Source organism: Motacilla alba, chromosome 17, assembly GCF_015832195.1.
Source record: "Motacilla alba alba isolate MOTALB_02 chromosome 17, Motacilla_alba_V1.0_pri, whole genome shotgun sequence".
Classification (NCBI taxonomy): Eukaryota; Metazoa; Chordata; class Aves; order Passeriformes; family Motacillidae; genus Motacilla; species Motacilla alba.
Genome location: NC_052032.1, coordinates 5,779,980 through 5,796,857, shown reverse-complemented (window position 1 = coordinate 5,796,857; position 16,878 = coordinate 5,779,980). Strand labels below are relative to the sequence as shown.

The 16,878-nt window shown below is 44.6% G+C and overlaps 2 protein-coding genes across 5 annotated transcripts in view; both read right to left on the bottom strand.

Moving 5' to 3' along the window:
- Window positions 1-913: 913 nt before the first annotated feature.
- PHYHD1 (phytanoyl-CoA dioxygenase domain containing 1) lies at window positions 914-6,912 on the bottom strand. The gene is made up of 11 exons (XM_038155964.1): window positions 6,719-6,912; window positions 5,741-5,899; window positions 5,147-5,222; window positions 4,968-5,015; window positions 3,560-3,615; window positions 3,314-3,376; window positions 3,195-3,216; window positions 2,710-2,838; window positions 2,087-2,203; window positions 1,814-1,940; window positions 914-1,638 (listed from the first exon to the last, which is right to left on the bottom strand). Exons 1-11 carry the CDS (start codon window positions 6,749-6,751, stop codon window positions 1,593-1,595), a joined length of 876 nt encoding a protein of 291 aa, XP_038011892.1. The 5' UTR covers window positions 6,752-6,912; the 3' UTR covers window positions 914-1,592.
- A 2,967-nt stretch (window positions 6,913-9,879) lies between these two features.
- The window catches only part of LRRC8A (leucine rich repeat containing 8 VRAC subunit A), a 23,869-nt gene continuing 16,870 nt past the window's right edge, over window positions 9,880-16,878 (bottom strand). For all 4 annotated transcript variants that reach the window (XM_038156224.1, XM_038156222.1, XM_038156221.1 and 1 more), the window contains exon 4: window positions 9,880-15,369. In XM_038156224.1, the coding sequence (XP_038012152.1) occupies window positions 15,094-15,369 (276 nt within the window). In that variant the 3' untranslated portion in view covers window positions 9,880-15,093. The remainder of the gene's footprint in view (window positions 15,370-16,878) is intronic.

Genomic DNA, 16,878 nt, shown 5'->3' with positions numbered 1-16,878 from the left:
AATATTCTGTGTCCCTGCAACAAGCCAGGACTGGAAGAGCTGAGAAGCAGCATTGCCCAATTCATCCTCCTGCCTGGGAAGGGTTCCCTGGCTTTGGTGCTGCTTTTCCTGAGGATGCCAGAGCTGGTTACTAACACAGTAAATTGTCAGATACTCTGTAGGAAACCCAGCTCAGCAACTACTGGGCTGTTTCCTTCACATTTAACAGGAAATCCTGCCAATCAACCCAGCTTGTTTTATTTTATTTATGCACTCAAAGTAGATGGTTTTGCACACTGCAGGTAGTGATGCAAGTCAGGACAAATTATCCTTCCTCAGCAGAACTCTAAATTATTAACTCCTCTCATGGAAAGACACAGACAAAACTTAAGTTGCTTCTGTCACAAGCCACAGCCTTCACCAGTGATGTCCTAAATTGCACCAGAGGTAGAGAAATTTACTTTCCTTCCACCCTGCTTCCAACTTTCAAACAAACTGTAGGAAAGGTAGCTTTTGAATGCAGAAACTTTGCATTCAATGTTCCTGCTGTTGCCATGACCCAGCTCCCCAATTTACTTTTGAAAGGGATGAGTCAGTAAGATTTGGATCCACTCTACCACGGCCCTCAGCAGCCTTAGGCTCACTCTGGTATAATTCCTGCATTGGTGACACTGGGCTCCTGTCTCAGGGTTGCCACTGCACCAGTGCTGGTGAAATCACACCTACACAGCTTCTGTTCAGTTCAGGTACAGACTGGAGCTTGCATTTCCAAACATTCCTTGCTATAAGTTGGTTGGGTTTGGTGAGGCTTTGGGGATAGAAATTATTCTTGTGCATATTGAGAGTTCCAGCTGCTCACCAGACAATTTAGCACTGTCCCCATCTGTTGGAAGAAGGTCACACTGTGTCTTCCTCAAAGAAAAGATGATGGAGATGAAAAGAAGAATTTCTATCTTTTTATTTAAGTGTAAAGAGTTTGATTGAGGTTGTTTCCATCATTTCAACATGAATCTTTAAAAACTGTTGTATTTTTTATCACACTCAGAGATGAAACACTCAGCTACTGTTTGCCAGGAGTATTTAAAAGATTGATTATAAAAAGCAGACCTCTTGCTTCATTTCACCCACAACAAGATTGTTTTAAATCACTGTTATTCCAACAATAAGAGAGAAAACTACGGGTGAAAATCAAACTTCTCCCCACAACATGTTCACCTGCATTGCTGGAGTCGACCAGCCAAGAAATGCACTTAAGTTCTTAAACTTAGAAAATACTATGTATATTCTGAGAAAATACTGAGTATCTGCAAGGAGAAGTACTTGCTAAGTGGTCCCAGTCAAGGTGCAATGGTCTTAACTGGTTTGTTTTCAAGACTGAAGGTGTTTCCTTACCAAAAGGACTGGGTGACTACTCTCACACTGGCAGGGCTCCTGCTGCAGTAGAAGCTTCTGTCCACTGCAGCTTTGGGCTGTGAAAATGGTCCTGGTTTTGAGGAGGAGGAGAAATTAACATTGAGAGCTGATCTAGTGAAGGTTGTTTTTAAACAGACCGTGAATGAACAATCAGAAAGGAATATTGATCAGCTATTGACTCCACAAGCCAGTCGCTAACTTCAAGTGTAGAGTGATGGAAAAGGCAGTTCAGGAGTTGGCTGGAGCCTAGAGAGTAAGGAAGAGGAAAAAGCAAAACTTCAGAGGCTATTCCAGTTCTGCAGGTACAAAATCAACGCCAGCTGAGGCACTACCAACAAACTGTACAGGCAAGACCCCCAACAGTTATCCTACCTATTGCAGTGGAAATTTCCTCAGCCACTGGTGAGGATCACAGCCTTACCAGTTCTCTTTGCTCCAGGTGGTGCCTTTGGCTTCCATCACGTGGAAGGTGAAGGCGTGGCGAGAAGACTCAGAGCTGTTGAGTTCACTCTTATGGACAACCTCGCCATGGATGAGGATGAGTCCACCTGTGGGAAAGAATCACCTGGGCTGCTGTTTTCCAAAAGATGAGCTCTGCCTTTCCAGTGGGAGGGAAGGTGCAGGGTTAAAATATGATTTTAGCTCCCTTGTGTTTTCTTGAGCTGTGAAGTGCCACATTAGGGGCTGTTTGTACCTTTCCTTATGGGCAGGGGTATGAACTGCTTGTCATCGTAGGCTGGCTCTGAGCCTACGAACTCCACACATGTTGAGGCACCTGCAGCTGCACGGACCATCCGCCTGGCAATCCCATCTGCAAATCCACAGAATGAGCAAACACAAAAATTAAACACCTGGCTACATTCTGCACAGCACAGGAACAATGCCAGTGATTTCTCTTGGCAATGATAGGAGCTCTATTATTACTATAGTCACACTTTCCTCAGTAATTTGGGTGGGGTCTTTCATTAATTAGAGATTTAGGATTTTCCAGCTGTGGCAGAAACAGAAAACAGCTGTCTTTTTTTTGCCTTTTTGGCCCCTTCTGTGCATTGCAACAGACCCTTAGGAACACAAATAGTCACACACTAATGCAAAACCAACCTTTGGTCCATTTGTGCTTTCTACAGGATCATAAACCATGATATGAATACAGCTGGCTCCAGGATTTGAGGAATGAGTAGCTTAAAATCGAAGAGCTTTATGATTACACTCAATGAGTAAATGGGAGCAGAAGTTTAAAGCTGCCCTGTGTGCTCTAGAGGTGGGGAAAAGCAGAACTGTTCTGGTGACCAGCAGTGGTCTTGCAGATGCTCTTACTGGTGTGAGAGCCAGGGATGAACCACAGACAGCCATTCTCCTGTGTGGCATCTTCCAGGGCAATCCAGAACCCCAGGATCCTGCCCAGGGGCTCCGTGTGCAGGAAACTGGCATCCTGGTGTGGTGTCACTGCAACGAGAGACTGTCATCGGGGTCTTGAATGGGATTCAGTTCCTCTAGAAGGACTTCAGGGTTGCATCTCCCTGACTGAGAGCCCTCCCCTGCCCACCCCCCCATCACACACATTAAATCTTACATAGAATATCACCTTTCAGCCTGCTGCAAATGTAAAAACAGCTCTTCATTTGAGCTGCATATGATGTAGAAACTTTTCTGAAAAAATGTGAATTTCAAAGATTACTTTGAGAAGGTTTGGACTGCCAAACTCATAGGTTTAAGTCTGATTCTGAGCCTCTTCCCTGGTAATATTCCTTTCCTAAAGGAGCATTATCTGCAGTGTGATATAAAGATAACACAAATCTCACCTTCACCACCAATGCCAGGTTGCTGCAAAGAAAAAAAAAGTGATGTGTGAAGAATTTCACAGCTTCCCACTTAAAAGGGTCTTATTTCTTGAGTGACAAGACAACTTGAATTACTGTACCTTGAAGATATACATGCTCTGCACAACTACTGGTCTCTCAAGGCCCAGCTTTCTTCCCAGTTCCTGCAAGAAAATTTTCCAAAATTTATGTTGTCTGCACACTATTTTGCATCATTCTTTGAAGATATTTAAATTTCCTTTCACTGACAAAATTACTCCCTCAGGAGTGTAGAAAACAAAAATTAACTACTCTGCAATTTATTTTTTGTTTCCCCAAGAACATTCTAGGAAGCAATAACAGCTCACCTGCACCTTGGGGGAGTGGGTGATTTGCTTGAAGACAGGGTCATAAGCATGTAGAGCTAAGGGGAAAGAGAAAGCTCAGACAAGATTTCAGAAAGAGAAGAGAACAGCCCTCAGTGATGAGCTGCAGACACCAAAGCCAAGCAGGATAAATTGCAGCCAGAAACTTTTATCCCTCCCAAGATGGATAAATGTGACTCACCACACCTAAGGTGATAGGACACTTACAGGTTGTACAATCATCAAAGACCATAAACATAATCACTACCTGGCCACAAACTCCATACACATAAAAGCCAGTGTACAAGAGAGTGAACAGAATGGAATATGATGTGATTCAGTTTGATATTACACAAGTGACAACCATTACACACGACCCTGAGGCATATGGGTGAATTCATCCTTTAAAAACACACCTCTTAAGACCTACCAGAAAAGTGAAGTACTGCAAAAAAGAGCTGGAGCTCATCTTTGGTGCCCTTCAGAGAGCCCCAGCCAGCAGGTCAGACTGTTTGTGTAGACTCTTGCCACAACCCAGCTCTGACAAATCCACAAAGCAAAGACTCAGAGCTGTGCCTCCAGCTCATCCTGATCAGATATGTCACGAGGACACATGCTCAAGTCCAGCAGGAGCTGCTCTCAGGCAAGGGATGAGACTTGACCAAAATGAGTAATTGCAGAAAATAACACTAGAGTAGGCTTTTGAATTGTTAAGTTGCTGGGTCAGCAGGAATCTACAGTTGTTTTCACTTCCTCTGAGGAAAAGTTGAAGTGTGACAGAATGGCAGCGGGCCTGGGAAGAGGAGAGTGTTTTTCTGAGAAAACCAAAGAAAAAGAACTCTTAGCACTGAATTCCCAACTGTGGTGAAGTTTAGTCTGAGCAAAGTTCACGTTTGCAGGAACAGGGAATCCTGCTCTCATTTTCCATGTATTGTTGGAAAACAAAAGGGATCAAAATGTTAGTGCAGGAATTGGGAGAGAAGAAATAGGTCAAATAGACCAGTAAGGGAAAAGAAAAGGTGTTGGTGACACCACAGGAGGGAGGGCAACTTCAATATCAGCAACTCAGCATGGCACAGGTCACAGGAGAGAGTTTGGTCTGTACTGAATGTCACCAGTCTCAGGTGGTGAGATTTTTAGAGCAAATCTGTTACATAAAAGAGCCAAGGGCTGAAGTCCAAACTTTTGCATGTCACTGACTCTGAGCTATTCATCACTGAAAAACCTCTGAGAAGGGGTTTTTGAAAAGGACTGGAACAGAAGATCCAGTCCTCTGAGAGCAGAGAGCGAGGGGCAGCATGGAGAGAATTGCAGACAGTTATGTACAGTGAGTAGGTCTGGAGAAACCCTCAGGTCTGAAAACCACGTCTCTTCTGTCCACCCCTCTCCAAACCCCATCCTTTAAACATACCATGGCCAATCTTGCTGATAGACTTCTCCTTCGGAATTAGAAAGTTACCTACAAAACAAAACCATAATTTAACATGGTTTTAAAAGCAGGAATCATTCCTTGAGCTGGAAACTGGCCCCTGATCCCTCATTCAGCCTTTCCCCATCCCCTCTGTGTAGCTAACTCATTGCAGGGCTTACCTTTCTCATCCAAAACACCTTTCTCAAAGAAGAATCTAATCTTGTCTCCACTGGTTAGGAAATAATCTGAGCTGCCCTGCAGGGATAAGAGCCCAGTAAAGACAGCATCCTTGTAAAAACATGAATGAACTTTCAATCAAAGCATTAACACTCACCTGCATCTTTTTCCCACCAAGCCGCAGCATAAACAAAACACAGTGAAAAACCACTCATAAAAAGGCTTTCCACAACACTACCTGTCTTTGTGCTGATCAGGGCTTTACAAGAACCTCTCACATAGAGGATACCCTCGCTTTTCTTTTGCTGGCTGCCTGGAAAATAACCCGTTTTCTGCCTGCAGAACATGTACAAAGTGATCTGTCAGAGCTGCTCGTGGCTACCGCGGGTTGAAGCACAGCAGAGCCACACACCGATAAGACACTTGATAAGACCCCAGCAAACATTTGCAGAAAGCTGGAGAGCAAATTCCTCTCCTGGTGTTATGTTCAGTTAGAAGGAAGAGTTATGTTCCCCCAGAGTGAACCCTGATCAGCAATTTGCCTTTTCCCTTCCTCTTCCCCGCTGTCCAGCGGGGCAGCCCTGCCTTCTCGGTACCTGCTCCTGGAGCTGCTCCTCCTCCCTGGTGGAGAAGGCGGTGCGGCAGTGCGGCGGCACTTCCATCTCCGCCACGATCCTCTGGATCTGGCTCCTCATGCTGTCACACTCCTCTGCGCTGAAGAACTGCTCCAGGACGAGGAAGCCATCCTTGTGGAACTGCAAGAGAGGGGGTGACTGCCCTTCCCCGGAGCTCTCGGGGGAAGCAGCACAAAGCAAGAGGAAACAGTTCTGGCCCTTTGGAGGGTGAAAAGCATCCCAGCTCCAGCTCTACAGCCAGACAGCATGTTCTTAATTTTTAATTTCAGGAGGGGCTTCTGTTGCAAAAGATTAATTAAGAGGCTGAAATGCCAAACAGTTAAGAACAATCTATTTCAATCCCTCAGTCTACACAAAACAGAGAAGATTTCATCACTAGAGCCTTTTGTGGCTCAAGGATATCTTATCTAATGCCTGTAACCAGCAGCTATTAAACTACCAAGCCCACCAACACAAACAGGGCAGTCATCCCTGTGTGCCAAATCAGAATGAGATTCCTTTACAAGCTGGAAAGCTTTGTTCTCTCTGAGGAAAAAAAAAGAAATCCCTAGTTGATTTCTCACAGTTCACTACACAATCCTTTACAAAATGAACTCTGCTGGCAGTGAACTCAATTTTCTTTATATAGAATACCCTGGAGATTATCCTTTGCCAGGAAGATTTCGAGTTCAGGGATGAGAGCTGAGCAGCACAGACAGACGGGGCACAGGAGAAATCCCTCCAAGAGCTCTGTGGGACTAGCTGCCCCCGGAAGAGTTTGTAGCCATGACACACACGCACTAAAATTAACGTGATACAAGAAGCTGAGGAGAATATAAAGTGTTTGTAAAGCAGATCTTGGCTAGACCTGCTGCCAGGTTAACCAGCAGTGACTCTGGCTCACACTGTGTCACTGCCTGCACTCTGGACACGCTCCCTCCCTGCAGAGCAGCTCCTTACCTTCTGGATCTGCTGCTGGGTTACGGATGCCATCGGGCCAGAAGCTCCCAGACCCCAGCACCAACAAACACCACGATGCCACCTGGGCTCTGCAGGGCTGACTCCCCGCCTCTCCACGTGATCCTTGTCCCAGCGAGTGATAAAAGCCAGCACTGGGCAGTTGGACTCTTGCACAGCTCAAAGATTTTTGTCCCCGTCGCCAGTTCTTTGCTCCTGGCAGGGACACTCAGGACTGTACAGTGTTGCTTTGGCTCTTGGTGGTAACAAAGCACACAAAAATTTTCTCTTCAAGTGCAATCACAGACTTGATGAACATCTGAGCAAGGAGGAATCACTTTTAATTAATAACCCAGATTTAAAAATAGGGCAGTTAAACTGGTAATCACAGGAGTAAGTAAGATAAGGGGGTTTAAAATAAGATTCAAGTGTGAAGAAAAGATCAAGATGTCTTAGAACAAATTTAAGCTACTGATTCAAGGTCTTACAGAGCCCTTTTTGCTTAGTCAGTGAGTCCTGCCAGCACTTCAGCACATCCCCTGAAAGGGCTCCCCAGCCCAGGAGGTGACAAACAGAGTAAAATGTGGTAAAGAGCTTTCACTGAGGGTTTGGTAAAACCCATAGAGAATACTTCTGCTATTTTCATTCACAGCTGCTTTTTGGTAATTTACACCTTCACTTGCTCTGTTCGCTCTCCTCTCCTGCAGCTCCAGAAGCCCATGTAATATTTACAAATAAGTAAAGCCAAATCCACCCAAAGTTCAAACCAGAGAGCAAAAATGCAGAAAGTGGGTCTGAAAGGCAGAGAGGGAGGAACAGTTGCCAGCCCAGCGGTGGCGCTCCCAGCCAACACATCCCTCCCATCGGGAATCCCTGGGGAAGGTTTCTCCCTCTAGAAGAAAATGTGTTTAGCTCCTACAGGAAACCCCGAAAGCACCCTCGCAGCAGCACTTCACAAAAATAACACCATGGGGGCGTGTTCTTGCATCACTCACCCAGCCAGAGGAAAACCCAGCAAAAGGAAGGAATGCAAAATGCTCACAGCAAAGTGTTTACATCCTAGCAACTGAAAATCCATTTAAAGAGAGGTTGTTTGAAAAAATTAAGTTTTCTATTCTGTAAGGGAGTTGTGGATAAAATCACTCCACACCTTACTAAAGCTTCTTTTTTTTATTTAATAAAGAGGAAATTAGGGGTTTAACTTTTTTTCAGGTTTTTCCCCGTACACAGGAGGATATTTGGTAGTTTTAAAAGCTAAATTCTACCAGAGACTTTGATCACTGGACTACAAACCTGGAGAGGGGAAAAACAAGAATAAAAAAATCAGTCTCCAATGCTGCAAAGCTCAAAAAAAATATTCCAGTAGTTCCTCCTTCCTCTTAACACTCTCACCAACTGATGGAGTGGAAAGTTTTTAAGGAAGATGCATGACCAGTGGGGGGAAAAAAACAGCTGTAGGCTGTTGCCTGCGAGTTGATTGTGTGACCCACCTGACCCCTCCCAGGAGGCAGCAATCCTGGAGAAACACTCCTGGAAAACACTCCCACGCCACTCCTTAGTCCCTCTCCGTCACTGTCGTGTCACGTCCTTCTCATTCCCACACACGGTGGTTTTTAGCAGCAATTCATCACGTCACCTTCTCCACTCCCCACCTTACGCACACACCGTGACTCCAGAGGCTGTTTTGGTTCATGCCACAAGCAGCAAACCACAGTTTTCCTCTTCCATGGAATGTTTTGAGCAATATAAACAGCAGATCGCAGCAAACAATGCAGCAGCTACAAGGAGATAAAACCCATCCTGGTTCCAGGAGCTCTCCACCTCAGTCCTTAGGAATCCTCCTGTTCCAGCCATGCCCCTATTTTGAGGCTCAGAAAGACCTTTCCAGCAAGAGGAAAACCACTCTGGCCACACAATGCCCAAAAAAAGTCAAAGAGAAGGATGCCACCATTGTAAAGCCTTCTCCCCCCATAAGTTTACACAGAAAGGTTGACAGTACTTAGACAAAACTGGGAAATGGCTCCTTTTCCTTCCCTTCCTCCCCCTCCAAGAGCTCTTTTTGCACACTCAACATTTTCTCCTGCCAGCTCTGCAAGAAAACTTCTGGCAAGCTCCATTGGAGGCTGCCAAAGCCCAGCCCATGTGTGTAGGAAAGGTGCAGATCAAGTGTTTCAAATGCCTTTTGGACTGGCACCATTATCCCAATAAGGGTTCCTACTGAAGCCATTTGGAGCCCAGCCAGCTCAAGCAGCTCACCACCAAAGCAGTTTTTTGGTACCAAAACTGCTGCAGTGGAGCTGCCAGGGTTTATCAAGGAGGAAAATTTTCCACTGGACCACCTCACCTCTCCTGAAGTCTTTAATCAGCAACAAGTGAGAGAATATTTAATAAGAAACAAGGAGCAAAGGAAGCATGATTTCCTCAGCGCCGCAAAGTCCAAGTAAGTCCTCCAAAAGGTAAACCAGCCAAAAGGAGCTGAGGTCCAGGTGAGCCTTAGATGACAAGGGACACTTTGTCCTCTCCTTTTTTTGGTTCAGTCTTGCATTTCATTAAAACTCATCAATAAGCAGCATTATGAATTCCTACTCACATCTTTCAAAGCTTGCTTATATTCTCTGTCTGAAGTGGGGCCAATGTCACTGTGGTCAAGTAGTCACAGACAAAGGAAGTAAGAAAAGGCAAAACTCAAGAGAGACACCTTTCTTTCTGCACAATAAAAGAGCTGCACAGACACTCTAATTTCCTTTGCAAGTCACAGGCTGATTCTCTGTAGCACTTCATGAATTGGGAAAGACACTATTGTCAGCATTTCCAGTTAAGGAACCCACGGGGAAGGCAAGTACTGAAATAATTTACCAGTCTGAAGACAATTCCTATGGCAGCAGCCTTAAATTCAGCAACATAAATTGTTTTGGACTCTTATAAAGTGATAGTGAAATCTGTGACACAGCCGCAGCTTGTCACAGAGCAACACCTCTTTCTCTATACATCTACTTAATTCATAGAGGATTGTCATAATCCACTAGGACTTTTGTAATGAGTAAAAGAACCCAATAATCCTACACAATAGCTGGAATTATTAACATCTGTCTTTTGAAAAGTGTCATCGTGGAAGGCTGAATGCTTTCAGAGACAGGAAACACCAAAGAACACAGACATAGAAAGAAAATGCAAATTAAAACTTTTATTCTGGTGAAGTGTCCAGTTGTACAAGTCTTTCAGAGCAAACAAGAGCAGCTCACGGGGAAGGTGCTGTTGCTCAGCTGCCCAAACAATCCCACGTACAAAGTGAATGTCATGATTCTGAAATGTTACACCAAGTTGCAGGTCCCAGATGCCAAACCACAGCCCTGCTTGTGCATTTACACAATGGGAGTGAACCATGTTTAAGCCATGAGTAGTGACTTATTGAAATGGACACATTCGTCAGCTGTAAAGATGACTCAGGCTCAGTAGCCCCCTTCTCATTAAGCCTCCTCCAGAAAAACTCTTCCATTGTCAAATAAAATTCCTTTAAAGGAAATGGAGCAAGGGATGGAAAATTCCAGGAATCCTAAGTTTAAACCTTTGTGTGAACTCACACGAAGCTGACCTTTGCCATTGGGGTCCAGCAATTCAAGTGCTGCTACTTTTGAAACTGGATTTTGGATATGAGATTTCTGGAGGATTTCAAACTCCCAAAGCAGTTTGATATTAACCCATTGCCACAGCTGGAGGGAGAAGGGGCTGAAACAAACTTTAATAATCCTGCCCCATTCCAGTTGTGCTTTGTACACTGTTAGAATGAGGTAGGACAGAAAACTCATTTGCTTTTGGCACACACTTGGGGAAAGAACACTATCCACTGTGGCCAAACAGTAGGGTTAAAATGGAAGAAAAACTTGAAAAGTGAAGTTTAAGCAATAATTTTCCTAGTCAGTATCCCCACAGCCTTACCTTAGGTGACCTTCAGAGCAGGTGACTCTGCTTACAGCATGACAGAATTGTCTGGCACTGAGAAATCACCCCAGAAGTTAGGAAATCTCTCCAGGGTTGAAAGAAAAAGAATCCAAGGGGTGAGCTGGCTTCAGGCAGGCACTGCTACAAACACACTGCAGGAAGGAAGTGCCTCTGGGGAGATGTTACATTAACAGATCTATAGAGAAGGCACAGCTATTGATGAGGGGGGAAAAAAGTTACTCCTCCCCTGAAGGAGGACTGAAAAAAACATTTAAAAATCCAAGGAATTCAAACCATGTGAGTTCCATTCTAAAGGAGGAAAAGAGGTAAGGAAAGGAAACAATGTCACAGCCTAGGAATCAATAAAATTTGCAACTTTTTTCCAGACAACTCATCCTCTGTAAAGGATGTGTTATTGTTCTCAAAATTCTTGGAATCAATTGTTTAAAAGGAAAAAAAAAAAAAAAAACCAGAAGAGAGGACTTCATGTGGTTCAGCAACAGAAAGCCACTTAATACTATTTACAGTAATGAACACCAAGAACTTTAATTAAAATGGAGTGAGCTAAATGGAGTGTATAAATGGTAATAAGAAAAAATAAAAAATGAGGTAGGCTATTAAAAAGAAGTGACAATTAACATGAAAGAACAGCACATCATAAAAGATACCTGTAACAGCTATTTAACCACTCAGACTGACAGAGTAAAATACTTCCAGCTGCTAAATTAACTGGGGATCAAATAACAAAATCAGAAAGGAATCTGAAACACAGAACAACTTCAGCTAACATTCCAGTGCACAGTGTCAGGCTACAGCACAATGTTACACATTTAACAGGTTTTGTATTCCTTGCCTTTCAGCTGGTTCAAAATAATTAATTGCAACTTTTCACTTTTTGGGGTATTTAGCAGGAAAGGTAAAGTGCACATCACTAACCTTCAATCCTAACATGGGAGCAGCATCCTTGTGATCTCCAAGAACTTGTTGAGCTCAGAAGTGCTATTAAGGAAACAGGTGAGTTTAATTCAGGTTGCTGTCTGGTTTAGCAGCTAATAAATAATCTGGTTTGCTACTGTTTTGAACAGCTTGTCAGGAGAACAAGACACTGACCAGGACAGTGACGGTCTGCTTAAACTGGATGCTTTTTGTGAATGCACCATCTGTGTCAGAAACAAACCCCCTAAGCTTGGTTCTGATGGAAACTTTAAGGAAAATATAGAATATTCATGGATTGAATACTTGCAAGTGAGGATGGATTGTTGATGTAAGGACATCCCTCACAGAATGAGCAATCCAGAAAAGTTTGAGAAGTGACTCGCTCTGCTGTGGGTTGAGTTTTGCAGCAGTCCTCAGTCATAAACATGTTCAGGACTCATGGTCTAGATCCTATCCTTGGAAGTTTTTAAAGCTTTTTCCATCTCATCATACAAGATTGATACTCTGTAATCAAAAGGGAGATCAAGCAGCACATATCAGAAGTAAATAATGCATATTGCTGTCTTTCAGAGTGACAATGTATTTGTGTCACCTGTGTTTCCAGTACAGAACAGTACCAGACTGCTCATCCCCACTCTGGCACACAGGGAGCTCTCAAGCCCCAGCAGCCATAACCAGAAGAGTTAAGCTTGGACTATTGCAAAAGCAGCACAAAGCTGGCATTTTCATGCACGATCAATTACCAGCTTGTCTTACAATTGCTTTGCACACCTCAGGCCCAGGGCAGTCTCTACTCAGGAAGCAGCAGGAGCACAGCACTGTGACATGGTCAGGAGTTGGAGGCAGTCCCTCCCTTCTGGCAGAACAGCCTGCTGTTCACCCATCCTGCTGGGATACTGAGCTGTTCAGGAGGCTTGCAAGCTTCTAGAAGCACTGCAGCATACTTTCAGCAGCTGCTTAGAGAAACTCTAACCCAGCTATTCAAAGTGTAGGTTGAATAACTAAAACCACACCTGGAATCAAAAGTCAAAGCACTCATCTCCAATCTAGACATCCTGGAGAAATCTCACTGCTCCTGTGAGCCAGGTGAAACTCCCAGGGGGTCCTTTGCCCTTTCAGCCCTTCCTGGTCTAAAATATATGAGCAATAAAACAGTCACCCAGTGGCCTTGAATAGCAAACAGAGTCCACATCTCCACTGAGGGGCCGTTATTCTCCAGTGCTATCTTTTAGCACAGACTAAGGGAAAAAAGCTTCCTTCACCATCCAAACAGCCCCCACATCCACCACAGGGAGCTGACTGGCAAACAGCATTTCTGTAGCTAAGCCTGAAGCCATTCCTGCTTTATTCAGGAAACTAAGCCCAGCTAACAATTTCTGTCCTTTCTGCGATCCAAATGCTTGGGCAAATACAAATGCAATCCAATCAGCATCAGTCCTTCCCCATCCTCTCAGCTGTGGCCCCAGCTCTAACACAATTTCAAGACACTAACCCTATTAGAAGCCAGAAAAGCTTTTACAGTACCTTGCCTCCCAGATGGAGATTTAATTATATTATCCCCTGGACTGTTTAGATGTTTCATAATGAATGGACTAAGGGAAGCAAGATTTACATTTTTCTTAAAAGCAGTTTTATAAACAGATCTCCTGATTTTAATGTAGCTTTATTTAAGCATCTGAACATCAATAAATCCAGAGTCCAGTTAACATTGTTCATGGTTTCAGCATATTTAGTATATATATATATATATTTCATATCTTACATCTGATGAAGAGAGCCACACTGTGCCTTATTGCCCCAACATCCACGGGATCACCACAAGCCAGGTGATAAGCCAGGGCACTTGCTGGCAGATTGTCAGGAATCATTCTGGAGCTGGATGTAGCTTCCCCCTTTGTACACATGGGAACTTCTCATCCCCCAGCTTGCAGCACTGCATCTTGGAGCCAACCTGTTGGTCTGATGCAGAATGTTACAACCAGGACCTCTAGGTCCAGGCGCCTCCTCTTCCTTCTGATGGAAAAATGAAGACCTTTGTGTCCCGGAGGCATCCTAACCACCCCACCTTAAGGACATGATAATCAGTAACTGTTACACATTATCCACCTCTGCCTGCCCAGAAGGTTGAGGGGTTTTTTGACAAATACCACCAAACAGGTCCAACTTGTTTCAGTAAAGGCTGCTCTGTTTCAGGAAGCCAGAAGAGCTCATCAGTCCACAGAGGATTCTCATTCTCCTCTTTAACACTGAGGGAATGAAAAGGGAAGGAACAAACAAGAGGACAAGATTTCTTTTCCAGCACCAGGTTCAATCAGCATTAGCCTCTTATTTAGGTCAAGAGGCATAACAGGAACTGACAGCTGTTAAAGTGAGGGGAACAACAGAAGAGAACAATCAAGCAGCTCTCTAGACTGCATCCGTGAAAAATACTGGCAGAGCACTGAACAACTTAATTTAACAACTTAATTTTGGGGGAAGGCAGAAGAGGGGACAAGAGGTGCAGAGGAAGCCCAAATTTCCTCTCCAGCCCCATGAGAGCCCCTGACACACTGGCCAATTGTACATTTCTACTTGATATGCAACAAAATACCAGCAATTCAAAAGTAACTTGGAACTAAAAGCCAGAAGCAACTCAATGCTTCTGAGAGAGTAGATTAGACAGTCCAACTGCTTTTTATCCAGATCTCCCACCTGCACTATAACCATCCATTTCAGAACAGGCTAAAGCTCTGGAACTGTGTCAGTTTGTGCCTCCAGGACATCAGCTGGAGAAGGATGCTGTGATCTACTCACCCAAACAAGTGACTTGAAACCATTACAGTAGTGCAATCTTAAAGGTTTGGTTCCTTCTCCAGGGGCAGAGGAGAAGGTGGGGAGTGTGCAAAGGGAAAAGAAAATTAATAAAAAAAAAATTCTGCCTTCAAGCAGCTGCGAGATGTTTATCTCCCAAATCCTAATGCCAGCATCTAGATAAAATCAGCTGTATGTGTCCCATCCCACCCCAGTCTGGGGGCTCACTGACTGAATCTAAGTCCAAGGGGAGCAGTACCAGCTGTCACAGAGATGGAGGTTCAAGAGGTTTCCTTGTCCCTTGATCTTTGCTTGCAGGACATTCCCTCAGTCCCTGACACATATAAGCCCTATTAGAAGCAATGCAGTAATCCCCACATTCATTTTCTCCTCCGTTCAAAGGTCATTTTTTCTCACCAGCACCATCCACCTCACCCCAATTCCTGTTCAGAAGAACAGCAACACCTCTAATTCCCCCTGGGCCCTGCTCAGAGGCCGATTACTCTGTTTTGATCCTCATCCTGATCCCAAGCCTCCCCCATCCTGCATCTGAGGCAAGAAGCTGACTCATTCAGAGTCACGTTTGTCAAGTACTCCTTGGCCAGTTTGATAGCGATTGGAGTGGAGAAAGGGGAGCATCTGGGTGAAAGGGGACTGAAATGGCCTTTTGCTTCCTTCTAGTTGATCAGAGGCTTTCCCCTTTTCTCAGGGGTTCAAGCTTGCTCTTTGTCTGCCCTCCACAGGCGCTCTTTGACTTCCAAGGGCAGGGTGTTGAACAGGTCCTCCTCCACCACGAGCCCACTGCGTTTCAGCAGCGGGCACTCTCCCAGCTCCACAGGCAAGCACTCCAGGCGGTTCCCTCGCAGCTCGATCTGCGACAGGTTGGTCAGCTCTCCCACCCGGGAGGGCAGCGACTGCAGCACGTTGTTTCCCAGGTTCAAGGTTCTCAGCTTCCTGCACTGGAACAGCTCTGGTGGGAGACTCTCAATCTGAAAAAAGGAAACCAGTCACAGGCAAAGTCACCAACAGACACAGACACGCCTGCACAGGTGACCAACAAGCCAACATAAGGCTCCAAGGTTTACAGAGTCATTGTTTTCAATCGTCCACTTCTCCCTTGAGTGGGTTCCTGCTTTCTGAGCTTCCTCCTTTGGGTGCTCCCAGTACCATGACTGTATGGATTGCTCTTTCAGACACTGCACTAGTTACAAGAGATCACCAATGGTGGCTAAAGCAGATGGTGTCTCCAAGGCCAGGACAAGAGGACCAGAAACCTGCTCACAGCTGGCCCACACTGGCACATGCTTTCCTCTGAACTGGCTTCTTTCCATCCTAAATCCTTTATTCTGTCACTGGATCTTAGTTCCTTTGCTTTAAGATGCCATTCTACAGTTGACATTACACTGAACAAAGACTAGATTTAATCAGGACTTCTAGTTGGGCTGTAAGGTGACAGGGGCTACAACCTCCTGGCCATCTTCTTCCATCACTTCCGTAGGGCTGCGAAATGTTGCAAAGACTTTCTAGGCTCCAAGTCACAGGGGCTTTTTACAGTGCCAAAAATAAAACAACAACAAAGTCACCAGCTGTTAGCTTTCCCAGCACCACCTTCAGGTAACCATGAATCACTAATTTAGTAAGCCTTATTTCTAGCAAATCCTTGTAATAGTCCAGTCTTCCCAAAGAATTTCTTTCTATGGGTAAGGTTTAGCAAACACTAAGCTAGAAACTAAATGCAGCAACTCAGGATCCTCCCCTTAACACAAAGTCTCAGCTTGGAGGCTATAGTTTGCCTTTAAAAGCAAAAATGACTTTTCTAAACTCAAATTTTATAGCATATAATTTGTGCTAAATTAGCCTGTAATCCATTCTGAACGAGGAGGAATCTAAGAAAAAGCCAAGATGAAACCAGACCAATTAGAGACAATTCAATGCAGTCATTGTTACTGGTACTGAAGTGTTTTGCAAACAGTAACATATGATCACAGACTCTTGAAAATAATAATAGTAATTTGAGGGACAAGTATTGGTTTAGGAAGGAAGCAATGTGTTAGAACAGCCTGCTTTCCAGAACAGGACAGCAGTGCCAGCCAGCTCCAGAAGTCTCTATTTATTAAGACTGCTGAGCTAGGAGAGGACATTTGAGATAATTCCTGGCCTTGGGAAGTGCCAGTCTACCAATCCCTGTGTTTCTTGCTGTCACCATTTACTGGGAGTAACCAGGCTATCAGTAATTCTGGCTTGCCCAGGTATCTAGTACAGGCTGGCTGTTCCATGGGGCCCTCACCACCTTTGTTTCTGAACCCACTGGAGCAAAGGCTGCTCCAGCCTTCTTGCTGCATGGTTTGTTTTTTCCCAGGGAGAAATGGGTGGTGCCACACTGTGCTGCAGGAAATGGAGCTGCCTCTAACTCCACTCATCCAAGAAACGCTCCACCCCAAAACTGCAGAGGATACACTGCAGATTAACCCTTGGGAAGCTGTGCTAGGAAGGCTGCC

Bases quoted from the DNA above. Each gene is read 5' to 3' on its own strand.
- PHYHD1 (XM_038155964.1), bottom strand. From the start codon at position 6,751: ATGGCATCCGTAACCCAGCAGCAGATCCAGAAG. The intron at 3,217-3,313 runs GTACAGTAATTC...TTTTCTTTGCAG, and splicing joins AGAGCATGTATATCTTCAAG to CAACCTGGCATTGGTGGTGA. The intron at 2,204-2,709 runs GTAAGAGCATCT...GTGGATTTGCAG, and splicing joins CATCCCTGGCTCTCACACCA to ATGGGATTGCCAGGCGGATG.